This window comes from Podarcis pityusensis, assembly GCF_964106645.2.
Source record: "Podarcis pityusensis genome assembly, chromosome: 14".
Lineage (NCBI taxonomy): Eukaryota > Metazoa > Chordata > Lepidosauria > Squamata > Lacertidae > Podarcis > Podarcis pityusensis.
Window position 1 is genome coordinate 29,106,749 of NC_138039.1, and position 26,687 is coordinate 29,133,435.

The following is a 26,687-nucleotide window of genomic DNA, read 5'->3' on the forward strand; positions in this document are numbered from 1 at the left end:
GCAGTACCTTGGCGCGAAGTTCGTCTCCCGGCACGTAGATGGCCCCTTTACGGATGAGCAATCCATCTCGCAGCTGGAACTCGTCGGTCGCTGCCGTGCCCTTGCGCACCTCTGCCATCTTTGCTTGCGCGAAGGAGTCATCCTGCAACGCTCGTCGCACCACCTCCAGGTCAACTGTTGCAGCAGCGCACGCCCACACTGTCGGTGCGAAGATGTGCATGGCGGCCGCTGGCGTTGCCTCCTCCAGATACTGTGGCTTACGGGAGAGAGCATCCGCCATGATGTTGGTGTCCCCCGGGACATACTCTATTCGGAAGTCGAAGTTCGCAAAGAACTCAGCCCAACATATCTGCCTCTGGTTCAGGAACTGTGCCGTGCGCCAGTGCTCCAGATTCTTGTGGTCCGTGCAGACCTGCACCGTGTGCTTGGCGCCGATCAGGAAGTGCCTCCACGCTTTGAATGCTGCATGAATGGCCAGCAACTCCCTGTCCCAGATGGTGTAGTTCTGTTCAGACTTGCTGAGCTTCCTGGAGTAAAACGCTCCCGGCCTCCAAGCCCCCTGCGGGTCTTTCTGCAGCAGGACTGCTCCCACGGCTCTGTCCGAAGCGTCTGTCTCCACCCTCATCGGCCTGCTGGGGTTGACATGAAGCAGCTGCTCTTCCGACGCGAAGAGACGCTTGAGTGCCTGAAAGGACTGCTCCGCCTGCTCTGTCCAGATGAACTTCTTTTTCTTGGAGCTGAGCGTGTCCGTGATGGCCGCTGTCTGCATGGCAAAGCCTTTGATAAACTTGCGATAGAAGTTCGCGAAGCCGACAAACCGTTGGACCTCCTTCCGGTTGCGTGGGCTTTTCCAATCCAACACTGCTCGAACCTTGGCGCTGTCTATGGCGAGCCCCTTGTCAGACAACTTGTAGCCCAGGAAATCCACCTCGGTCACGTCGAATTGGCACTTCTCCAGCTTGGCGTAAAGCCTATGTTGCTGTAGCCTGCTCAGCACTTCCTTGACGTGTCTGTCATGCTCCTGCTGTGATTCCGAAAAGATCAGGATGTCATCCAAGAAACAGACGCACGTCTTGTAGAGGAGCCCCGCCAACACGTGATGCATGAAAGCTTGAAAAACGTGGGAACCATTTTGCAATCCAAAAGGCATAACTCTATATTCGTAGGTGCCCAGGGGCGTGAACATGGCTGTCTTCCACTCATCTCCTTCCCGCATGCGAATGAGGTTGTACGCCCCTCGCAGGTCCAACTTGGTGAACACGCTGCCCTTCCGTACCTTTGCGAGGAGGTCGTCGATTCGGGGCATGGGGAAGTCCGATGGCTTGGTCACACTGTTCAAAATGCGATAGTCCACTACAAGTCTTTTTTGGGGCGTGTCCCGCTTCTTAACAAAGAATACCGGACTGCCCCCCGCTGCCTTGGACTCTCGGATGAAACCGCGCTCCAAATTATGATCTATGAACTCTTTGAGTTCCTGCAGTTCGTCCTCAGACATGGAATACAGCTTCACTTTGGGCAGCGCCGCCCCCGGCAGCAGGTCAATTTTGCAGTCATATGGTCTGTGGGGGGGTAGCCTGTCTGCCTCCTTCTCGCAGAAAACCTCCAAAAATTCTGCGTACTTGTGGGGAACCGCTTGCAGCGTGCCTAGCTGCAGCTGTGACTCCTCTTCCTCTCCTTCCTGCCGGGGCACGATGCAGTGTTCAGCGCAAAAGGAAGAGCCGAAGGTCAGCTGCCTCTGGTACCAAGCCAGCGTCGGGCTGTGCTTGTCCAGCCAACTCATGCCCAATACAATGGGCGTGTCCGATAGTTGAGTGACATTGAAGCTGATGATTTCCCTGTGATTCCCAAGTCGCATCACCATTGGTGGCGTCTGCTTCACCACTTGCCCCCCTAGCAGCTCCCTGCCATCCACCGTGACAACCTGCAGGGGCAGCGTGGCAGGCAGCAACTGTATAGCGTGCCGGTCGACAAAGTCCTGCCCTATAAAGTCCGCATTGCTTCTGGAGTCAATGGTGATTGGCACGTCCATGGTGATTCCATTGGGCAGCTGGAGCGACGCGGTGAGCCTCACTACTGGTTTGGGCGGGAGGGGGTCCATGGGCTGTAAAATCTCTGGGGACTGCTTCACTGACACGTCTGGCTGGGCCCCAGTGCCTCTTTCTCCAGCCAGACTCCGTCGTTTCCCTGCTGTGGTTCTCCTTGCTGCGTTGCTGCAGTTACCATTGCTGAGGCTGCAGTGTGCTTGTGGAGCCTCTGGGGACACTCTTTCGCCATATGCTGTGGATCATCGCAGATGTAACACTTCCTGTTCCCTCTAGGAGGCTTCGCTTTCACTGCTGCCGGTGCTAGGGCTCTGGCTGCTGACTGAGCCCTTGCACCTCCAACCTCCATAGGTTCCGCTCCTCCTCCTGGCGGAGGCGTGGATTGCGCACGCGCTGCTTCTCTGGGAAGGAAGGAGGAGCCCCTGGCTGGTTCGCGCCCTCCACGCCCTTCGTCCCTGCTCCACGGACGTTCTTCCAGCCGCACCCCCACCGCCAGCGCCCTCTGAACGATCTCCTGCGTGGTCCGGGGTCTCTCCCCCCTCGCAATTTCATCTTTAACCGAGCCGTGCAATCCCTCCCAAAACAGGTCTCTTACAGGAGCCGAATCTCTGTCCCATTCCAGAGCACTGACCAAAGCGAAAAAGCGGGCATGGTACTGCCTTACGCTGGCCCTCCCTTGCTTCAGTCCATGTATCTGCTGCCGAGCAAGATCCACGTCAATGCTTGATAAAAAGCACCCATCCATCGCTTTAATAAAGGCATCCGCATTTTGGAGCGCCGGATCCTTATCTCTCCACAAATTGCGCAGCCATGCTTTAGCATCTCCATGCAAATGGGACATGATGAATCCCACCTTCTCTTGCTCATCTCTAAAGTCTTTGTTCAGCAGTTGCAGTGCACACATTACATCTGCTCTAAAGTTGGGGTACTGTTGCAAATTCCCATCGAAGTGAGAGACCAGACCGCCTGTTCGTCTCCCCAACCCAATCCCCTCCGGTTTGGGTGTCAGTTGCCCTTGCTTCGTAAGCACTTCCAACCTGACCTGGAGATCCCTGTAGGCGGCAGCTGCGTCCTCCTCTCTCTTCCTGGATGCAAGAGCCTCGGCATTCAGTCGTGACACTGCTTCTCTGAGTTCCGCTATCTGCTGTTCGGCCGTCATATTGTCTGCCGTTCATGAGCTCGCTAGTAGGCACCCGCTTTCTCTCCTCTCCGCGAGGCCGTAGATGCCCACAATTTAAGGGATGGAGCTTACTGTCAGAGCTGCTTCCAGATCCTAGCTCACAGAGGATCACGCTAGCCAGCGATCATTAAACAAAAGTCTTTATTGAGTTACAGTTTCCATTCTCAAGCTGCTGCGTGCAACTCTACGTCTCATGGTTAGATCGGCAAAGCTCCATCTGAGTCTCCGCCCCCTGTACACCAGTTTAAGATTCTAGCCTTACTCCACCTCTTCCGTCTCTCCTTTCTCCTCTGGGTCCTGCTACCCCCCGGGGTCCCTTCCTTCCTGGATTCTTCTGACGCTGACGTTGACCCCCCTGACTCCTCCCCGTCTTTTCGGCGGGCTTTGGGACCTGGCTCCCTATCCGGGCTGCCAACTGCACCGCCCTCCTGTACATTTGAACTTGGCGCGCGCGCCCAGCCTTCAACCTTCCTCTCGACCGTTTCCTCGCTCCCCGATGGAGGCGTGGCCAATCCTGACTCATGTCCTCCCACTGGCAGTGCGCCGCCTGATCCCGATGCCTGGGACTCCTCCCCCCTACTGCACTCTGGTGTGGACGCTGGTCCTGATTTCCAACTGCTTCTCTCTGAGTCCCCTCTGGCCCCTTCTTCCTGGGGTGTCCCCCTCGGCACCCCCCTTGCTCTGACCATGGGAGCCCCTTTCTGTGAATCTTCCGATTCGCTGGAAAGACTCAGAGACCTCGGACCGCTGTCATCGCTAACATTACCTTCGGACTCCTCCCCCTCGCTCTCTATTTCCTCCCTTTCCTGTGCCTCTGCTCCTGAACCCCTGACAATTATGTTTGCTGACTGGGAACAGTTATGGACCACAGGTGTGAAATTTACGGCATGTAATTTCTTAAGAGAGAATATTATGAAAATGATATACAGGTGGTACATAACCCCAGTCAAGCTTGCGAAAATCTATCACTTGCCCGATAACAAATGTTGGAAATGTAAAGAAATTGAAGGTACATTTTTTTCACCTTTGGTGGACGTGCCCAAAGATTAAGGCTTTCTGGGAAATGATATATAATGAATTAAAAAAGGTATTTAAGTATACCTTCCCTAAGAAACCAGAGGCCTTTCTCCTGGGCATAGTCGGCCAAATGGTGATAAAAAAGGATAGAACTTTCTTTATGTATGCAACAACAGTAGCAAGAATACTCATCGCAAAGTATTGGAAGACACAAGAACTTCCCACGCTGGAGGAATGGCAGATGAAACTTATGGACTATATGGAATTGGCGGAAATGACTGGTAGAATCCGTGACCAGGGAGAAGAGTCGATGGAGGAAGACTGGAAGAAATTCAAAGACTATCTTCAGAAACACTGCAAAATTAAGGAATGTTAGAGTGATGTTGGACTGAAAATAAGTGGTTTCCAGCTGCACAGGTTAAAGTTAAGGATAGATTAAGATTAAAGATTAAGATTAAAGAAGTTCAAAGAAATGGAGATTTGATTTTAAAAGGGAAAACTTTAAAGTTACAGGATATTAAGATCAAGGATTAGGTTTAAAAAAGTTGAAGTTATATATTTTAACATTTTACTAAATTAAAGATTGGGATTATAAAAGTGGAAAAGAAACTGCTGGATAAATAATGTGGATTGGAATACAAAAGAGGGAGGTATGAGGAAGTCCAGAAAATAAGTAACTTAAAATTGGAAATGGAAAAGAGAGTTTGTTATTAATTGTTTTGTGTTTATATGGTTAAGTTTTGTGTTGTTTTTTGTGTGTGTTGTTTTTCTTTTTTGTTTGTTTAAAACCTTAATAAAAAATTATTAAAAAAAAACACACACAAAAAAACAAGCACATGTTTGTCTGCCATTTTGAGAACATAAGGGATAGCCTTGCAGGATCAGACCAGCGGCCCATCTTGTTCACTATCCTGATACCCAGCTGCCCCAGTGAGAAGCCTGCGAGCAGGACCTGAGGGTGACAGCACTCTTCCTGCTTGCAATTCCCAGTAACTGGGGTTCAGAGGGATACTAGCCTTCATGACTAGTAGCCATTGCTAGCCTTATGCACTGTTAAGAGTGGCTTGGCTGCCATTTCCGCCTTAAGAAATATTCTAGCAATCCCTTGCAACTCCTCAGGATTCACAATGACAAATTTTGTCCCATCTTTTCCCCAAATCTCACAAGAAGCTTCTTGCTCATTCTTTGCAGAGACCCTGTGAATCCCAGCTTCTCAAGGATCTGACTGCATTTTTTGTCACCATCTCATCAAGGTGCCTAGGTTTCTATGGCTACAGCTTAATTATATTCCAGCTTTCCTAAGTAGCCGTGCTGCCAATTAAGATGGCTGAGTGTTGAAGGAGGAACTTCAGTTTGAAGTTCATACTCCCCCCCCCCCAAGTGAGGGCAAGGGCAGTCCATCACACACGCGCACACACACACACACACACACACACACACCCCCACATATACCAAACAATCTGTTCAGCCTATTGCTTGCTTTTTTATCAAAATAAACATTCACAGGCTATACGAAGCTTCTCCAGCCCAGGTTCCTGCAGATATTTTTGGACCACAACCTAAGTTGTGGCCAGGAGAGCTGTATCATGCTGGGGCAGAAAGGACACAACCACACTGGCTGGAGCCAATGTGTGCTGTTGTTTGGATTTATATTCCACTTTTCTTCCCCAGGGTGACAAAGAGGTATACAATTTTAAAACAAAGAAGAAAAAAACAAAACACACTACCAAATACCGTAGATCAAAACATTCTGAAGACAATTACAATTTAAAACCTCTAAATGCAGTTACCATCAAAATCATTATTCCATCCTATGATCTCCATGCTTCCAGGAGTAGTATTCTTCAGCCACCAAATGCCCGGGTAAACAGGAATGTTTTCAAACAACTGTCCCTGAAAGTTAATAAAGATGGAGACAGGTGAACCTCCCCTAGGGAGAGATTTCCACAAATGGGGAGACAATACTGCAAAAGGCCCTGTCACGAGTCAACACCAACTGGATAGTGAAACCAAGAAGTACAAAACATCTGGAGGGCACCAGTATGGCAAAGACTGAGCTAATATATCCAGAATGAAATGCAGTCCTGACTGGAGAAAGAGAGAGAGACAGTGAGAGAGAAAGAAAGCACACACACCTAAGAATAACAGGGGACTCAGCTGTGGGTGTCTCCGGTTATATGGACTCTGTTCTGAAACCATATGCCATCAGTGCTCCCAGCTATGTACGTGACACCACAGATTTTCTGAGGAAAATACAATCTTTAAATAATCTTCCCAACAATACTATACTAGCTACTATGGATGTGGAATCTCTGTATACCAACATCCCACACAACGATGGTTTACAAGCTATAAGGAACACCATTTCAGATAAAACCACAGCGGACCTTGCCACCAAACTCTGCCAATTTGTCCTTACCCACAACAACTTCAAATTCGGTGATGACCTGTTCCTTCAGATCAGCGGCACAGCAATGGGCACCCGCATGGCCCCACAGTATGCCAACATCTTCATGGCAGATTTAGAACAACGTTTCCTAAACTCCTACCCACTCAAACCTCTCTTGTACCTGCGATACATTGACGATATTTTTATCATCTGGACACATGGTCAACAGACCCTGGACACCTTTCACCAGAAATTTAATGATTTTCACCCCACAATCAACCTTACAATGAATCAATCTATGCAAGAAATACATTTTTTGGACACTACTATAAAAATACAGAATGGGCGCATAGACACCACCTTATACCGTAAACCAACTGACCGACAAACATATCTACATGCCTCTAGCTACCATCCCAAACATACCAAACAGTCCATTGTATATAGCCAGGCACTACGTTACAGCCGCATCTGTTCCAATTCTACAGACAGAGACTCTCACCTAAGAGATCTACAGCAAACCTTTTCAGAACTAAAATACCCAGCAGATGAAGTTAGACAACAGATCAACAGAGCCAGACTTATACCCAGAGAGAACTTGCTGCAAGACAGACCCAAAAAAGAAAATAACAGAACACCTCTAGTCATCACATACAGCTCCCAAGTTAAAACAGTACAACGCATCATCAGAGATCTACAACCTCTCCTGGACAATGACAGTTCTCTTTCTCAAGCTCTGGGAGGTAGACCTTTCATTGCCTACAGACAGCCACCCAATCTTCAACAACTCCTAACCCACAATAATACTACAACCAGACTTAACACGGACACTGGCACCAGAGCCTGCAATAAACCCAGATGCCAACTTTGCTGCCACATACACCCGGACAACACCATTACTGGCCCCAACAACATCACACATACCATCTCGGGACTATTCAATTGCTCATCATCTAACATTGTGTATGGCATCAAATGCCAACAGTGTCCTTCAGCTCTCTATATTGGACAAACAGGCCAAACCTTACGCCAAAGAATAAATGGACATAAATCTGACATCAAGAATCACAAAACAGAGAAACCAGTAGGAGAACACTTCAATCTCCCAGGACATTCTATACAAGATCTCAAAGTAGCTGTTTTACTACAAAGGAATTTCAGAAATAGACTGGAAAGAGAAGCTGCTGAATTGCAACTCATTACCAAACTTAAAACCATGGAGAGACCTGGTTTGAACAAAGACATTGGATTCTTATCCCATTATACATGACTAAGCCATTTCTCACCTTCTCACCCCTTGCCTTTTCCTGTAAGACCTATTACAGTCGTTAAGAGTCGTCAGCAGGCTCATCTCAGCTATCTGCCAATCTCCCATTCCCACCACCCTTCTGAGTAATACCCCTCCCCACCTTCTCACTATATAGAAGGATCTGGCAACTTCTGTTTCAGTGTATCTGAAGAAGTGTGCTTGCACACGAAAGCTCATACCAAGAACTAACTTAGTTGGTCTTAAAGGTGCTACTGGAAGGATTTTTTTTATTTTGACTATGGCAGACCAACACGGCTACCTATCTGTAAAGGGGACTCAGCTATACAGCTGCAAATAAAATGTTTTGTGTGTTGTAAAGTGTATTATACAAATATGACACTAGATGGCAGTGATGAGCTCTGGCAAATTCAATATATTTTTCAAAATGGTTTTGAGAAAAAAGCATTTTCACAATTTTTTTTATATGTGTGTAGATTCCACCCAGGTCAGTCCCACAAAGGCAGGTTTTTCAAACCCACGTTAGATACTCCTTGTTCATTTGTTTCCCACCCAGAGGCAATATTTAAAGGTCAGCCTTTCTAGCAAGGGAAAATAAAACATCCCACAGAAATTAATCAAACAATTGACAAGAGCAACAGGAAAACAGGACCCTGTAAAAATAGAGACGGGCGCAGCAGATTAAAACAAACGAAACCAGGGGCCAAATCAGCAAAGGATTTTCTACTTGACAGGCCAAATCCCTACTGGCCAAGGAGCAAAAAGCAAAGCAAGTGAGGAGGTTAAAGGGAGCTCCAGATTTTCAACATCTAGGTGCAGCCATAGAGAAGACTCTCTCTCTCTCCCTCTCAAACTTGCTGGCTGACCTTGGGCCAGTCACTATCTCTCAGCATTGCTTACCTCGCAGGGCTGTTGTGAGGATAAAACGGGAAGTGAGTTCATTAGAGGACAGAAAGGGTTTAAAATGACATACAATGAACAAATGTGCCTCTACTCCCTGCTATGTGCCATTGAGATGTCTAAGATTGCTGGGTGAGCCTTTTAAACACACCCAGATGAGGAATCAAGTGGAGAAAGACAGAATCTCCCTCCAAGGACACCCTGCAAAAATTAATAATAATAATAATAATAAGAGTTTGGATTTGATATCCCGCCTTATCACTACCCTAAGGAGTCTCAAAGCGGCTAACAGTCTCCTTTTCCCTTCCTCCCCCACAACAAACACTCTGTGAGGTGAGTGGGGCTGAGAGACTTCAGAGAAGTGTGACTAGCCCAAGGTCACCCAGCAGCTGCATGTGGAGGAGTGGGGAATCAAACCCTTTTCACCAGATTATGAGTCCACTGCTCTTTAACCACTACACCACACTGGCATTGTATGGATTTGTGCATGAGTCTTTGAAATGCCCCAACCAGAACAGATTAGGCAGAAATTCAATTCAGTTCCCATTTAAAGGTGAAGCTACCTACCTAATTCACACTTTCTGGAACAATACGCAAACCAAAATACAGCTGCCCTTTGAAATTTGCACTGCAGTTCTTCAGTCAAGTAATGTGTACCAAAATGTATATATTACGGGGAAATGAATATCTCAATGAATATATGCATAAATTGCATATATTCTTGAAGATAACATGCAAAATGCATCATAGTAGGAGAAATTGCATGGCAAAACTACATACAAAAATGGACATCTTAGGAGAAATTTGCACTAAAATGGTGATGAATTTTCATGAGGATTTCTTTAAAATTGCAAACTGATGTGGGAATATCAAGAACGGATCTTAAGATTGGAAAAAAACGAGAAACTGAGACTGCACACAGACTTACATTTAAAGCACATTACTTCCACCAAAGAATCCTGGGATTTGTAGTTGGAGGTGGGGGCTCAGAATTGTACCCCAGTGCACTACAGTTCCCAGGATTCCTTGCAGGAAGCCATGTGCTTCTGATGCACTTTAAAGGCACGGTGCATCCGCAGCATGAGAGAAACCGAAATTCACAGATTCCTCGCTGGCTCCCAACCAGCGAATTGCTCAATGCACCATGTCCAAAGCCTTTGGGAAACTGATTGATTTACTAGCTGGGAACACCTAGTGGGACTTAAGCTGCCTCTCCCGCTCTTTCTTCGGGAGCTTAAGGACAGCTGGGTTTGTGGAACGGACTTCCCATACTCAACCTCGCAGCAGCAACTTGCAAGGGGTGGGTGGGAGAGGGAGAGAAGGGCTGGAAGGAGCAAGCATAATCTCCATGATTTACAGGCTGTCTCTCGAGTTTAAGAAACATTCAGCTCAAGCTATTAAATTACGAGGTGGTGCCACCTCCTCTTCGGCAAGAACCAGTTGGTTGCTCCTGCTAATGGCCACATTTATCTTTAGCTTTATCTGCCCCAGCTGGCAACCTGCTTTGCCAGGACTGTAGCTCAGAGGCAGAGAGCCTCCCATGCATACAGAAGGTCCCAGGTTCAGAAGGTCCCTCGCATGTAGGAGGTCCTCTGTTTCCTCCCTGAAGCCCTGGAGAACTGCTGCAGGTCAGTGTTGGCAGCACTGGGCTGAATACACCCAGTGGTCTGGCTTGGTAAAAGGGCAGCTTTCTATGTTCCTGGGGTGTGTGTGTGGGACAGGGGGGAAGACCATAGCTCAGTGGTGGAGCATCTTCTTTCCAGGCGGAAGGTTCCAGGTTCAAATCCTAGCATCTCCAGGTGGGGGCTAGTAGAGCATGTTTCCTGCCTGAAACCCTGGAGAGAAATGCTGCTAGCTGCTAGCTGGACCAGCGGTTCAGATTAAGGCAGCTTGCTCCGCTCCAAAGTCATTTTTGTCAGCCAGCCAAAAGCTCAAACCACAACAGCAGCTGCAGACCCAAGACACACGGATCTTTCCCTGTTTCCTCAGGGAATGGTGCGTTCTCCTGTTAGTTAAAGCAAAAAGTTCACGAGGGTTTGGCAACCGTTAATGGTTGCTGGAGAGTTTTATTTCATAGAATCGTAGAATTGGAAGGAACCCTGAGGATCATCGAGTCCAACCCCCCGCAATGCAGGAATATGTAGGGATCATACCCTCAACCTTGGCGCTCTAACCAGCTGCGCTACCCAGACTGCTGTGTCTCTATTCCACCTTTCCACAAAGGAGCTCAAGGTGGTGTATGTGGTTCTCTTCCTCCTCGTTCTATCATCACAGCAACCCTGTGAGGTAGGCCAGGCTGAGAAACTGTGCCTGGTCCAAGGTGACTTGAACTCTGCTCTCCTTGGTCTCCAGCTTTCAACCTCCCTTTGCTCTCTTGAAATGCCAAGTGTGCTTAAGATGCAACCAGAGCCAGGGCCCTGCAGGGCTTTTTCAGCTGTGGCCCCAATCTGGTGGAATGCTCTGCCGCAAGAGACTAGGGCCCTAAGGGACTTGACATCTTTCCGCAGGGCCTGCAAGACAGAGCTGTTCCACCAGGCCTTTGGCCAGGGCACAGCCTGACTCCCTCCTTTAGTAATCCTCACAGAACTCTAGCCCAATGGTTGCCATTAATTTGATTTTGTACTGATTTTAGAACGAATTGATTTTAGAATGCTGTGTTACTTTTATTGTTGTGAGCCTGGCTTCAGCTGGGGAGGGCGGGATATAAATTTTTTAAAAAATATTATTATTATTATACATATTTTTTTAAAAAAGTCTGCAAAATCGGATGTGGCAAGGTGATGAACTTGGTTTTGGAAACAAAGCCGGAAATAGAGAAAAGCCAAAACTGACAGAGGCGTCCATCCCTTCTAACAGTGCAGCATCCAAAAACCAAGATCCTTTTATCTTCTATTTCCCATGGATGGGACAAACCTGTTTTGCTGCCTTCAGGTATCTTGTTCTTCCTGATCAACCACTTTCCTTGAATTCTCTCAATAATCTTCCTGACTCAAATCAGTGAGAGTGAGAGGAAACAGAATGAGATAGGGGGTCCTGCAACACACAGGGAGTACAAAGAGTGAACACAAACCCCTCAGGGAGTGACGCCAGCTGCTCTGCCCCCCACGTGGATAGGTGCCACCCACATCTAGGAATAGGAGAGTAATTTGGATCAGTCCACATTTAAAGGCAAATCAACTAAACAAAACACTTTGCGAACTGAAACTTTGAAAATTGCCTTTCTCAGAATGTTGCAGTGTGTGGTTCTTCCACTGTGGAGGGTAAACAAAGGTGCATATACTGGGGTAAAATGTCCCTATAATGGGGAAAATAACATACAAAATGCAATGTATTGGGAAAAATATGAATACAAGGGAAAATATGCTTTGCAAAAAGGTGTATCATAGGCAATATGGCACACAAAATGTGATATGAGGATAAATGTGCACCAAAATGCTTTTCAGTTTTCAAGATAATTTTTTATTATTTTTTATTATTTTTATACATTTTTATTAATTTTCATTGATTATACATATATACAGTCTAGATTACATAAGTTGCATATAACATAGCTGTTACAAAAATCATATATATAGTACACAATTATTTATAGGCTCCGCCGAGCCTCGGACTTCCCTTCACTTTATTGATAAGTATCAGATAATTTCTAAAGTTACATGTTTTATCTCCTTTACATATTTGCCAAACACTGTTAGAGTTATTCTAACCCTGCCAGAGTCCTCAAAGTTCTATACTTATCTCTTATATACGTCAGATATTTATTCCAATTTTCATGAAACTTCTGGTCATCCTGGTCTCTTAGTCTTCCTGTTATTCTAGCTAGTTCAACATAATTTATCATCTTGTTCTGCCAGTCGTCTATAGTAGGTATTAATTCTGTTTTCCAGCTTTGGGCCAACATATTTCTAGCAGCCGTTGTGGCATATAGAAACAGATTTTTATCCTCTTTTTTAATTTCCTTGCCAACTATTCCTAGCAGGAAAGCTTCAGGCTTTTTGGGAAAAGTATATTTAAAAATCCTTTTAAGCTCATTGTAGATCAGTTCCCAAAAGCCTTTTACTTTCCTGCATGTCCACCACATGTGGTAGAACTCACCATCTTCCTCTCCACATTTCCAGCACTTCTTATTCTTCAGTTTGTAAATCTTAGCCAATTTCACTGGTGTGAGATACCACCTATGAATCATCTTCCAGAGATTCTCCCTTAATGCCGTACACGCCGTGAATTTCATATTTACATTCCACAATTCCTGCCACTTTACAAAGTCAATGTTGTAACCAATGTCTATGGCCCATTTTATCATAGATAATTTTTTATTAAAAGGAATTCACAAGCGGATGTGGAAATGTGGAAAAATGAACTTAAGATTCCAAAAATGAGAAACTGAGGCAAACCAAAATGCACAGATTAGTGTGTCCATAGCCACACTTAGCAATGAACAGGGTTGTTTTATTTTGAAGAGCAAAAAAGAGGACACATTGGCTGACTTCTACTTTTAACTATGGATCGCTATGACGACTCTCATTTCACATACCCATAAAAAAGGAGGACATGCCCTGGAAAAAGAGGACATATGGCAACCCCGGTGATGATGCTCCTCACCAGCCATGTGTTTTATAGCAATGTGAGAAGGATCCACATACACAAGGATGTACATGCATAAAGTCCCTTTGCATTGCCACCAAACATGTGGCTGATTTGTGGGGAAGGAATGGCTAGTTAGCAATGCCACACAGCTGTCTCCTGTGAGCTTTCTGTGTCTGGTGGGGTTTGCATGAACTCCCCCCTCTTCCCTGAGACGATAAAACTCTGAACGAAGGCACTCCAGCTGCAGAAAGCAAAGTTTTATAGGGATATTTTGGAGACAGACACAGAAGTTAGTTTCTTGGCAGGTCCTGGGAGTTTAGTGGAGAAGTCTGTGGGCCTATTCTGCAACTGAATTTTTCACATAGGGGAGTCCAGTGCTTGGAAAATTCATTTTAAAAGAGAATTGCTCTGCTGAAGTTGCTCTCCTTAAGTATGAAATATATACACAAGAAGGCTAGAAAGAAATCAACACACATGCACGTTGTGATGTGAACAATTGTTTTATTTATTTTCCCCAATGATTTATTTTCCCCAATGATATATAAGCTTAGACAGCATCAACATTTTCAGATAGGTAAAAATGGTAAATGCAATGGCCACAGTCAAGCACAGAGCTAAGTGCAATAATATAAATTATATAAAAAATATAGAATTAAAATGAGAATGGAATGGAATTGAATTTGCGTTCATTTCACCCAGAAATTGTGGTGACTGTTAGCAGATTTTGCATCTTGGGTGAATTACATTGGGATGATCACTTACAGTTTCTGGAGTTCAAAGGGTTTATTCATGCAGGCTTTATTCATTTACAGGGTGAGTGGAGAGGAGTAAAAGTAGCAGACATAGCGTCTGGAGAGAGCAACAGACAAAATGGCTCCACTTTTAACGGTGGTGTTAATTCAGATTGCTATACGAAGTGCAGCTAGATTCCTATACAAAGAGTATCCTTGTGTAGTTCATGAGCTGGTGCCTCCTACCACTCCACTTTGTCCAGCCAGTCCCTGACAGCATGTGTGGAAAACAGGGCTGGTCTTGCCATGCCCCAGATTGAAGTGATCTGCTTCAATTGGCACCAGAGGTGCATGAAGATAGATGCAGACGGGAATGGATGTCTATTCCATGAAGCAAGCCTTTGAAGCATTGACTTTCATGGGAGAGGGGTACCATTTGGGCAGCCAAATGTGCCATCATTCTCCAAAATCCACAAAGCTTTTCTTTGGAGAGAACCTATTTCTGCATCAGTTGATTGAGGCCCTTTGTGTCCTAGAAGAAACACATTTCACAAATATGAAAACCTTTGCCGAATATAACTACAGGCATTAGAAACATCAAGCATGTAAGTTGATGTAAGATAAAACTATGTTGTTGAGTTTTGGGGGTCCCCCCCGCTTTGATTTCAAGAGACGTTGGCATTTAATTAGTCTGAGACAGACCTTCAATCGCTTGGTTTGGATAAGCCCTCTGATCACTGCAATTTTAAATGAATGCAGCCACAGATTAATTAATTAGAAGGAACAGTGAGCTGAATAGTGCATGGCTGATGCCACGGTGGAGAGTTAGCATCACAAGAGAAAAGGATTGTTCAGAGGCTTTCAGATCTGCTTTGATGGCAGCAATCGGATTGGGGAATCAGGTGCGAAGGTGGGGAAGTGAGCAGACAAGGTGTGTTGGACTCAGGTTCAAAAATGGCCCTGGAGGTCAGGTGCTTATTGGGACTGGTAGGGCACAAGGTAGGGAGCCCAACAGTAGGTGGCACCAGAGCCAATGACAGCCAGAGCCCACTCAATCTAGTTTTGTCCTCATCTCTTGCCAGGGAGGAGGAAGTTGACAGGCAGTTCTATCCTCTGGACTGGTTCAAAGTAAGGTGGCAGGCAAGTGGGGACTGGCTGGGGCAGACAGAAGGTAGTGGGGCAATATCCCATTTGTCCTAAGGGATCAGCCTCCACTGCCAGAGTTGAAGCAGAAACTGTGTTCTATTTACTTTTGAAGGGGAGGGAAAGGTCATCACCCTCACAAAGGGGACTGTGAGTTGCTCAGAGATTTTGCAGGCACAGGAACACTATTGCATCAGCAAGCACCAGGAACAAGTAGTCTTCCTTGGGGGGCTATAGATCTGCAAGACTCTCTGTGTCCAGCACCTGGCATGGAGGTTGGAGCCGGGTTCAAAGTTGTAGCTGGGGCTGAGCCAAGGAGTTCTGTAGCGAGTGATTCAAGTGGTTAGAAAGGGTCTGTCAACCAGCAAAGGACCAGAGGAGGCTGAGAGACTGAATACACCTGCAGTTAAGAGGTGTGCGAATATGTCGATTTTAGGTTCTCTCAATTTCTCATTTTCCAAATCGAAAATTCAGTCCTCCGCATTTGCATTTTAAAAAATAAAAGTCTTCATGGAAATCTATCAGCATCTTAGCGCAAATTTCTTCTAATATACACATTTTGTACACAATTTTGCCTAATATATACTATTTTTGCAAGGCATTTCCCCCCCTAATACAATGCATTTTTGTATGTTATTTTCAGAGATATAGGCATTGTTTTGCACATTTTGCTATGTGCATTTTTGTAGCAGAGCATCTGCTTTGCATGCAGAAGGTTCAACCTCTAGCATCTCCAGGTAGGACTGGGAGAAATCCCCTCCATCTAAAATCCTGGTGAGCCCCTGCCAGTCAGTGTAGACTGTACTGAGCTAGATAGACTTGGTGGTCTACCAGCATCCAATGTTCTGGTAAACAGACAGGGCAGGTTTTAATAATCAAAAGCCTACCAAATCTGTTGGATCAGCGGTAACAGTGAGACGAAAGAGGGAGACGAGTATACTGTTTGTTGTTGTTTAGTCGTGTCCGACTCTTCATGATCCCATGGACCAGAGCACGTCAGGCACTCCTATCTTCCACTGCCTCCCACAGTTTGGTCAAACTCATGTTGGTAGCTTCGAGAACACTGTCCAACCATCTCATCCTCTGTCGTCCCCTTCTCCTTGTGCCCTCCATCTTTCCCAACATCAGGGTCTTTTCCAGGGAGTCTTCTCTTCTCATGAGGTGGCCAAAGTATTGGAGCCTCAGTTTCACGATCTGTCCTTCCAGTGAGCACTCAGGGCTGATTTCCCTAAGAATGGAGAGGTTTGATCTTCTTGCAGTCCATGGGACTCTCAAGAGTTTCCTCCAGCACCATAATTCAAAAGCATCAATTCTTCGGCGATCAGCCTTCTTTAAATCTTCATAAAGCTATCAATCATCTCCTGCCTTGTTTTTCTGGATTCTTATTCCAGTCTATAGAAGAAAACAAATGGGCTCGCAGGACTTTGGTCATGTTTTGTCTCCATGCCCCATCTTCACTATTTCCTACAGTGATCTTCCACACCATACATTTACTTCCCCCAAAGAATACTGGAAACAGTCTATCCCTCACAAAACTACAGTTCCCAGCTCTTTTAGGAAACTATAACTCCCAGGATTTTTTTTTTGGGGGGGGACATGTGTTTTAAATGTGTTTTGACTGTAAGGTGTGGATGGTGAAATAAATTTCACGAACCAGCTTACCATCACTCCCTGATTCCTTTAATCCTTTTCTTCTCTCTCTCCCCCCCTCTCCCATTTTACTCTTTTTTAAAAATGTGAAGTTGTCTTCAGTTGGGAAAAGTTAAGGGGGAGTGCACAACAGACCAATTAGCAGCGATGATCTCGTTAGCAATTCTCCTCCATCACTTCCCAGGGCAAGGCAGCTGTAAGACAATAGCTTTGTTTATGACAAATTTAATTGGACAGTTCAAAGGGAAGCTGATGAGCTTCTCGTAATTGCTCGGATGCCATGGGAACTTGGAGGGTGAGAAGGGTTTTTTGTGTGTCTGTGTGTTGAAAGCCACATGAAATGTTGTTTGAAAAGCTCTGAAATTATTTAATGGTGCTGTTCTGTTGCAGTCTTAACCTCTGGCGGTATTTACTGGTTGGAACCAAACGACTGAGTGCAGCAAGGGACACTCTTTGTGGTATGGGAATAGAAGGGCAGTACGGTATTTCACTAAATCACTGCATGAGCAGAATGACTTCCACATCTGCAGTGGGACTTCTGCCCCATCTCCTTCCAATGCATCTCCCCCTAATTTGCTCCAGAGTTGGGGGGAAACCCAGAATAGATTTAGGGGCAGAGGGGGAAAGGGGTGGAAATAGTCCTGTTGCACAAGCCCCATTGCACAAGTCCTTCGGCTCGGTACCTAGTGCTACTTAGCACTACCTTTAATACTGACCCATCTCTTTCTGCCCTGCCAACAGTGTGAGAACACCTGCTAAGTCTGAGCTCCAGCTCAGACACTATTTTAAGCTAGACTTAAGTTACATAAGTCTTTGTAACCGATTTACCATATTAAGCCTGCCTGAACAAAGTTGCTGTATCTGTTGCTCTTCAACAAGTATTCTGAGTGAGTATACAGTGGTACCTTGGTTTTCAAACGTCTCTGTTTTTGAACATTTCGGTTTTCGGATGCCGTAAACCCGGAACTAAATGCTTTGGTTTTCGAACTTGCCTCAGAAGTCGAACATGCCATGTGGCTTCCATACTGAGTTTTCTGTATTGAGTTTTCCATATTGAGCAGGGGTCAGCAAAGTAAGGCCTGCGGGCCGGATCAGACCCAATTGCCTTCAGGATCCGGCCTGCGAACTGTCTGTGGATTGGTGTGGGGATTCTGTTTGTTCGGGCTGCGCCATTCCACCCCCCCACACCGTGGCAGCACCTCCTCCCTCCCTCCATTGGCAGAGGAAGAGGGGGTCAGGGGGAGCACACCACCCCCAGCACCACAATCCCGGTGGGGTGCCACGCCGGGATGCGCACCAGCCACGCCCCCGCCTGCTCTCCGCCCTCGGTGCTGGAGCATGAAGCTCCACTACTGCCTCCCCCCTCCTGGCTTCTCCCCGCCCTGCCTAGAGAAGGAAGAGGACTGGGCTGAACTGGCTGAGCGCCATTTTAAGCAGCCCCTCTCCAGAGCCAGCCCTTTCATGCTGTTCATCTCCCCTCCGCCGCTGCCACCCTGGTGTTCCTGTGGGCCAGATAGCAGAGCGGACAAGCTTCCTCTCCCTACCCATGAGAAGCAGCAGCAACAATGGCGGTGGTGGTGGTGGCGGCGGCGGCTGCCTCAGGGAAGGTAAGCGCAGCGGCTGGGGTTGGGGCTGGGGGTGTGTGGAGGAGGACTACTTGCCCTCCTTGCCTCCTCTTCCAGCTCCCCCCCCCGGTGCCGCTTTCCCGGCCCACCACAAGGTCTGAGGGACAGTGGACCGGCCTGCGGCTAAATTTTTTTGACGCCCCCTGGTATTGAGGCTTCCTTACAGAGTTCTCAGTTTTCAAACGTTTCAGAACTCGAACGGATTACGTTTGAAAGCCGAGGTACCACTGTATGTTATTTTTACCTTTTACAAGACTCTTTGTGGGATTATTGTTTTAAGGGGGAGAAAAGGGAGAGATACCAGGAGAATCCAGTCTGCCTTAAAGCATCCCTTATTACTTCAACGAAAAGGCTAACACTAGCCTATCTAAGCTTCCCTTTAAGTTGCAAAGGGATGACACTCTGCTGGACTCACAAACGTGAGGAAGGAAGGATAATATCTTAATAAATATATCCTCTCCTAGCATCTATTCAGGGACGCGGGTGGCGTTGTGGTTAAACCACAGAGCCTAGGACTTGCCGATCAGAAGGTTGGCGGTTCGAATCCCTGTGACGGAGTGAGCTCCCGTTGCTCAGTCTCTGCTCCTGCCAACCTAGCAGTTCAAAAGCACGTCAAAGTGCAAGTAGATAAATAGGTACCACTCCGGCGGGAAGGTAAACGGCTTTTCCATGTGCTGCTCTGGTTTGCCAGAAGCGGCTTAGTCATGCTGGCCACATGACCCGGAAGCTGTACGCTGGCTCCCTTGGCCAATAAAGCGAGATGAGTGCCGCAACCCCAGAGTCAGTCACGACTGGACCTAATGGTCAGGGGTCCCTTTACCTTTACTAGCATCTATTCACATCTCACATCTGGACCTTGTGCCTGAGATTCCCAACTGCTGGTTCTATCACTTTGCCACACTATCACTTTGCCACACTGACTATGATGAAAAGCCCCACCTATCTATTTCTCCGCTTCCCGCGCAGGAAAGGACAACTGTGTTTTTTTAAAGCTTGGGGTGGGGGGAGCCGGGAAGAAACCCAGAAGCGAGATAAGAACACTGCTTTTGACTGAAGAGCAGCGATTCACATGGAATCCCTCCAGCAGTGAGGTTTCAAAACAAAATGCTCCTGTGTGTGTGTGAGAGGGAGCTGGTGGCAATGGGAACCAGGCATGCAAAATAAGGGAAAGTCCTGTTTTCAAAGCTCCAGAGGTTTGGGATGTGTTTATTTCCTCTCGTCACTGTAGGACTCTTCGCCGCTGTAAAAAGAAAGAGCTCCTCGTGTCTGGACTTCTCAACGTTGCTGCTGTTTTCAAAAGCAGACCCCCAAGCACTTAACACTGCCTGTCCTTGCCATGCCTTAATTTGAACTCTCATTTTTCTCTAATGCCAAGGTCTCAGCCTTGACATATTAGAAATCATGAGGCAGTCTCTGAGCTGGCACAGATATTCTGGTAACCTGTTATTCAGCAGCACTGTGAGCTGGTCTTACCACAAGGCAGAGCGAGATGCTTGCTTCCAGGGGCTGATTTTGTGTCTATTGTGATAGGGCATGGGTAGGCAAACTAAGGCCCAGGGGCCGGATGCGGCCCAATCACCTTCTAAATCCGGCCCACGGATGGTCCAGGAATCAGTGTGTTTTTACATGAGTAGAATTGTCCTTTTATTTAAAATGCATCTCTGGGTAATAGTAATGATGACGATGATAATAAAAATACCTTTATTGTCAATGTACAGAGGGCCTTCTTGGTAGTGGCGTCCACCCTGTGGAACGCCCTCCCATCAGATGTCAAAGAGATAAACAACTACCTGACATTCAGAAGACATCTTAAGGCAGCCCTGTTCAGGGAAGTTTTTAATGTATGACATATTAGTGTATTTTTGGTCTTTGTGGAAGCTGCCCAGAGTGGCTGGGGAAACCCAGCCAGATGGGCGGGGTACAAATAATAAATTATTATTATTATTATTATTATTATTATTATTATTATTATACAACCTGTGTACAATGAAATTAACAATTAATTACAATGAAATTATTTGTGGGGCATAGGAATTCTTTCATCCCCCCCCCCCAATATAGTCTGGTCCCCCACAAGGTCTGAGGGACAGTGGACCCTGCCCCCTGCTGAAAAAGTTTGCTGACCCCTGTGACAGAGCACCCAACGGTTAGCTATTTAACCTGAGTATTACTGTTGTATTTTATTTTTTTACTCCCCAAGAAAGAGGTGCTTGTGGAGCTTTCTGAATCAGGTGCCAATATAACACAAATAGCCATGGGTGCTGTGCATCTTCACTGGGGGTGCCGAGTGGGAAAGGTGCAGAAAGGGGCAAGCAAAATTGTTGGGGAGGGAGAGGGGTAAAAGCACTTTCCCTAGGAGAAAAGGTTGCAACATTTCAGGGAAGGGCCATACACGACAGAGCACCTGCTTGGCTCTTGGTATGGCTCCTTGTCTGAAACCCCATAGAGCTGCTGCCAGTCAGAGTAGACAGTACAGAGTTAGATGGATAGGAGAAAAAACTCTGTTGTAACTCAGAATCATGAGGCAGAATGGTGGGAGATTCAGGACAGGCAAAAGGAAAGACATGTAAAATTGTATACTCCGTGGTAGCAGAGAGCTCTCTTTGTCACTCTGCAAGGCACCAGGCATTCAAGGGCACTCCAGGCCATTCAAGGGTGGCTCAGCTCAATGGCAGAGTTTTTGCTGTGCATGGAGAAGGTCCCAGGTTAAATCTCCAGAGACTTCTGGAGAGACATCTGCCTGAAACCCTGGAGGGCTGCTACCAGTCAGTGCTGACAATACTGAGTTAAATGGGGCAATGGTCAGACTCAACATAAGGCAGCTTCCTATGTAGTGTATTCTTTGTTTGCTTTGGGGAAGCTGAGGGCAGTGGCATAGGGAAGCAGGGACGAATCGCCACCCCTTGTTTAATCTACTTCATCGCTATTTGCTAATCCTTTGCATGCCAAATAAGTGAGCTTTTCACAAAGAGAAACCTACCCAATAAGCAAAGCATAAGAAGGGGAGGTTGCATTATTTACATGCACGGCTAAAGGTTAAAACTGCCCCTTTTGTTTTCCAGAACTACCAGAAAATCAAAACACCACAAAGTAGTGAGCAAGCTTTTGAGTCTGGCAGAACTCTTCATCACCAGGCTGGATGTTAAGCAAAATGTGTGTGTGAGGGGGGGGGGGGGAGAAGGAGAAGAAGAAGAAGAAGAAGAAGAAGAAGAAGAAGAAGAAGAAGAAGAAGAAGAAGAAGAAGAAGACAGAGGGTGGGCTTGGTATTGAAACCATAACGTCTTCACTGGTCAAAATTTCATTTTGTACTACAGCTGTAGAAGGGGCATGGTTATGGGGTTGTCATAAATTTACCACCACCACTGGCCCAGAGTGCAAGCCACCCTGCATATCATAGCTGCTTTCTATCAAGTCAGACCATTGGTCCACCTACCACAGTATTGTTGACACTGACTGGCAGCAGCTCTGCAGGAGACATTTTCACAAACCTTCTTGGAGATTCTGGGGTTTGAACTTGGAACTTTCTGCACACAAAGCAGATGCTCTACCACTGAACCTTCCCTTTAAGAGCCAGGCGCATAGGAATCACAGAAGCATCGCATCGTAGAGTTGGAAGACCCGCTGCAATGCAGGAATCTTTTGCCCAGTGTGGGGCTCGAACCCATAGCCCTGAGATTAAGCATCTCACGCTCCAATGACAGAGCTATCCATCAGGAGTCCTACACAGGAAGCTGCGTCAGACCATGAATCAGACCATGAGTTCATCTAGTATTGCCTACACTGACTGGCAGTAGCTTTGAAGGGTTTCAGGAAGAGGAAGGTCCCAGCCCCACCTGGAGATGCTTCTGGGGTTTGAACCTGTGAACTCCTGGACTCAAAGCAGATGCTCTGCCCTTGTCCTATGGCTGTTGCCAAATAAGAATATACAATTGCTACCTTAAAGGTAAGGGTAAAGGGACCCCTGACCATTAGGTCCAGTCGTGACTGACTCTGGGGTTGCGGCACTCATCTCGCTTTATTGGCCAAGGGAGCCAGCGTACAGCTTCCGGGTCATGTGGCCAGCATGACTAAGCCGCTTCTGGCAAACCAGAGCAGCACATGGAAAAGCCGTTTACCTTTCCGCCGGAGTGGTACCTATTTATCTACTTGCACTTTGACGTGCTTTTGAACTGCTAGGTTGGCAGGAGCAGGGACTGAGCAATGGGAGCTCACTCCGTCACAGGGATTCAAACCGCCGACCTTCTGATCGGCAAGTCCTAGGCTCTGTGGTTTAACCACAATGCCACCCGCGTCCCTAGATTGCTACCTTAGCTTTGGCAATTCCTTTAAATATAATACTCCATTCCTCATGGTTCTAAATAAAGGACTGATTTAAATAAGGGTCTAGGAAGCTGCCTTATCCTGGGCCAGACTGTTGGCCCATCTAGCTCAGTATTGTTGACACTGACTGGGAGCCTGCTCTCTGGGGTTTCAGATGGGAGCCCCACCCCCACCCCACCTAGAGAATCTGGGGACTGAACCTGGGGCCTTCAGATGCTCTGCCGCTGAGTTAGGACCCTTTATGGAATGGAATCTGTCTCTTGCCTTCTCCAGTTTTTGTTGCCACCCTTACCCTCTCACTCCCCCAAAGCCTCTTGTCCAAACAGACTTCTCTGCACAGCTTGCAGTGAGGCCAGACTGAGAGGGGGCTGGGCGGTGGCGGCAGAGGGAGGAGGAAACCTCCATGCCTAAGAATAATGCATCCACCACCCATTCTCAGAAGAGCAATGAGAGGTGGTTGTGCATGCAATAAATATTTATGAGAGCCAGCATAATGAAATGAACTTATTATACATAAGCTCCCGGAGGGCATGAGCATCTAAAGGGCTGCTTCCCCTCCCTTTTCACTGTGCAGAATTGCCCTGATATCTCTTGAGTTGTTGAGCAAATTGCGTATTTTGTTGTTCACTTACATTATGCCTATTAAATGCAGCCAGCTGCTGCTCTTTGGCACGGCTGATCCAGACAAGACTTGTGGCTGCTGCTTGGGGTGTGTGTGTGTGTGTGTGTGTGTGTGTGTTTGCCAGCAGACAGAGTCTTTGGTGGTTTACTTCACACACCCACACCCACACACCCTGCCCATCGGACCCAGTTGGGTTGGTAGGGTAGCAATCTGTCAGATCACACAGACATCTTCTTCATCCAAGAGAACTTTTCTGCTACATATTTCAGAAAGGGCTAGTTGCACCTTCTTCACATGTGTATGTGTGCCCAATGGACCCAGTTGGGTTGGCAAGGTGGCAGGCTTTCAGATCACACAGGCATCTTCCTCACTCAATAACACTTCCCTACTATTTCAGACAGAACTGGTTCTACGTGTGTGTGTGTGTGTGTGTGTGTGTGTGTTTGCTTGCTTGCAGTTAGGGTCAGTGATGGTTCACTGTATCCTCTCCCTTCCTCACCATAGGTCCAGTTGTGTTGGCAAGGTGGCAGGCTTTCAGATCACACAGGCATCTTCTTCACTCAGAACACTTGTCTGTTTCCCACCCCCTCCATTTTCCAATAGGCTGTTAAAACTTACCAAGTTACCAATTAGCAACCAATGGAGTCCTGCTGAGCTGTATAGATTCCACATTGAGTAGACATTTACGCCAGGCACAGAACTATGCAGTTATCAGCTTCAAAACGCTTCTCTCCCTGACCTGATGTGAATTTAAGGTGCAGTTTTTGTTAAGCCTGTGCCAATAGGCTTGGAAGCATGTGAGGAGCCTATGGCAGAATCAGAAGTCTGAGTGTCCAGCAGTCTTCCTAGGGCCCTACACTCTTTTCATATACTTGTGATTCCTGCATTGCAGAGGTTAGATAAGATGACCTTTAGGGTCCATTCCAGCCCTGCCATTATATGGTCCATATATCACTGTGCTATGTAAGAACATAAGAGCCCATTGGATCAGGCCAATGGCCTATCCAGTCCAGTCCCAGAGCATGCTGTTCTCACAGTGGCAGAACACATGCTTGACTGGGAAACTGGCAAGCAGGACTCAAACATAACAGCCTCCTCCCCTCCTGTGGCTTCCAGCAACTGGTATTCGGAATCATAGAGCTGTAGAGTCGGGAGGTACCCCGAGGGTCATCTAGTCCAACCCCCTGCAATGCAGGAATCTTTCACCCAGTGTGGGGCTCAAACCCACAACCCTGAGATTAAGACTTGAAGCCTTGCTGCCTCTGACTGTGGGGGCAGACGATAGTCATCGAGGGTGGAAGCCACTGGTAGCTTCGTCCTTCATGGATTTGTTCAACCCGCTGTTAAAGACAACCAAGTTGATGACCATCCCTTGCCTCTTGCGGGAGCGAGTTCCAGAGGTTAACCACGCGCTGCGTAAAGTTCTTGTCCCTGTCGCGACTCTTCCATCATGCAGCTCATGCGTTCTGGTGCTCTGAGAGAGGGAGAAAAACTTTTCTCTCTCTCCTTTCTGAATGCCCTGCATGATTTTTATCTCTGGGTGCAAAAAGAAAGCAAGGACGGGGCGAGGAAATAGAGATTCATTCCTCCTCTCTCGTCCGGCCAGCAAAAGCAGGGGAAAAGCAATGCTCCCTTTTGCCTTCTCCGTCCCCTTGTTTTGCGCTGGCAGAGAGACCACCCCCTTCCCCTTCCCAGGAGAGAGAGAGAGAGAGAGAGAGACCCATCTGTCTGGGCTCAGCAGCCTAGAAGAGAAAGCCAAGGGGGCGCGCGCGCGAGGGGCAGTCCAGGGGGAGCGGCCGGCGGGAGGTGGCGCCCGGGGCGTCTCCCTCGGGCACCGAAAGGGGGACTCGGCTCGGGCCGGGCGCGCGTGGTTGCGCGTGTGTGCCTTGCAACTCCCAGAGTCACCTCTTCTCCTTTTTTTCCCTTTTCCTTTTTTTTTTTTTTTTTTTTTTTTTGCATTCACACAAGATGGCGATGGAGGAGGGGAGGCAGCAGCGACAGCAGCAGCCCTTCGCTCGCGCGCGCGTCTAACCCTCGCGCGCCAGACCCAACAGGCGAGCCGCGGAGCAGACTCCGGCCGCCGGGGTTGCTGCCTCGCTCGCTCGCCCGCTCGCCGCCACCTTCTCCTCCCGACGCCCCCTTTCGCACACCCGGAGCTCCGAAGGGCTTACATGGCGCTAGAGGGACTGTTTGGCCTCGCGATTCTTGCCTTGACCTTGACCGTGGAAGGTAAAGACCCAAACCCAGGAGAGGGGTCCGGGGAGGGGGGCTGAGGGTGCTTGGCGTGGCTGGGCGCTTTTTTTTTCTTCGTGGGATGGGGATTTGTGGTTGTATTTCCTACCCCCCTCCAACCTTGCTAGTCGGTCGGTGCAAAGAACCGGGCGCGGTGGAGCGCAGAGCGGGAGATGGGCAGGGCGCGCGGGACCCCTCGCCCTGGGGCCACGCAAAAGGAAACGCGCAAATAATGGGTTGTGTGTAGACGTGAAGAGGTCAGGCTCGCCGCTCCGTGGTTCCATCTCAGCCTCCAATCTTCGCTGGCGCGTCCACAATGGGCAACGTGGTGGTGATGGCCCTGGCGAGGGGGGAGGGTGCGCGCCGCGGGGCTCCGGCCGTCCCGTTGCTCGGCGGGGTGACGAGCGCAAACAGGTGTGTGCGCGTTTGCACGTGCAATCCGCGCGCCGAATCCCAGGGCGGCCTCGCCTCGCCTCTTGCGACTGGTCGCCGGGCTGGCGTGGCCGGAGCTGCCCGCTCCCCACGCGGGGTGGGTTTGTTTGCTGGCTTACGAGGCGTCGTGGAAGCGGGACGCGCGCGGCGGGGAAAGGCTCTGCGCAAACGGACCTTCCTCTGGAGATCGGATGGTGCCCTCTTTGTGATGGCCTTGGTTTTTCGACAATGCCCCCCACCCCCTCCAAAAAAACACACACGCGTCCTGCATACTGGGGTGGGGGGTGTTAAAGAAAGCCTTGCAAAAAATGCGAGGTGGAGAGGGGAGTTTCAGGTACTTCCATGGCGACGTTTCCAGCGTTCAATGAGATTTGCGCGGGGGGTGGGGGATCAACAAACAAAGACCGCCATGCTCTCCAAGCGGGCTTTGGAACGGGGTCTTCCCGGCTGTCCAACAGATAAAGGATCTATTGGCAACGAGAGAAAATCACACCCACATTAGCCAGCTGTCTTGTTTGCAAGATGGCATTGGTGTTCACCGCCCGCCACC

General features: G+C 47.8%; 1 protein-coding gene and 1 long non-coding RNA gene across 3 annotated transcripts in view; one reads left to right on the forward strand and one right to left on the reverse strand.

Moving 5' to 3' along the window:
• The window catches only part of LOC308463678, a 135,757-nt gene that overhangs the window by 49,419 nt on the left and 59,651 nt on the right, over positions 1-26,687 (reverse strand). The gene's annotated exons all lie outside the window — the stretch shown is intronic.
• Positions 25,338-26,687, forward strand: part of IGDCC4 (immunoglobulin superfamily DCC subclass member 4) — a 72,895-nt gene continuing 71,545 nt past the window's right edge. The window contains exon 1 of one of the 2 annotated variants that reach the window (XM_080982096.1): positions 25,338-25,702. In XM_080982096.1, coding sequence (XP_080838222.1) covers positions 25,645-25,702 — 58 coding nt within the window. In that variant the 5' untranslated portion in view covers positions 25,338-25,644. The remainder of the gene's footprint in view (positions 25,703-26,687) is intronic. The other variant, XM_080982095.1, reaches the window with a different exon arrangement.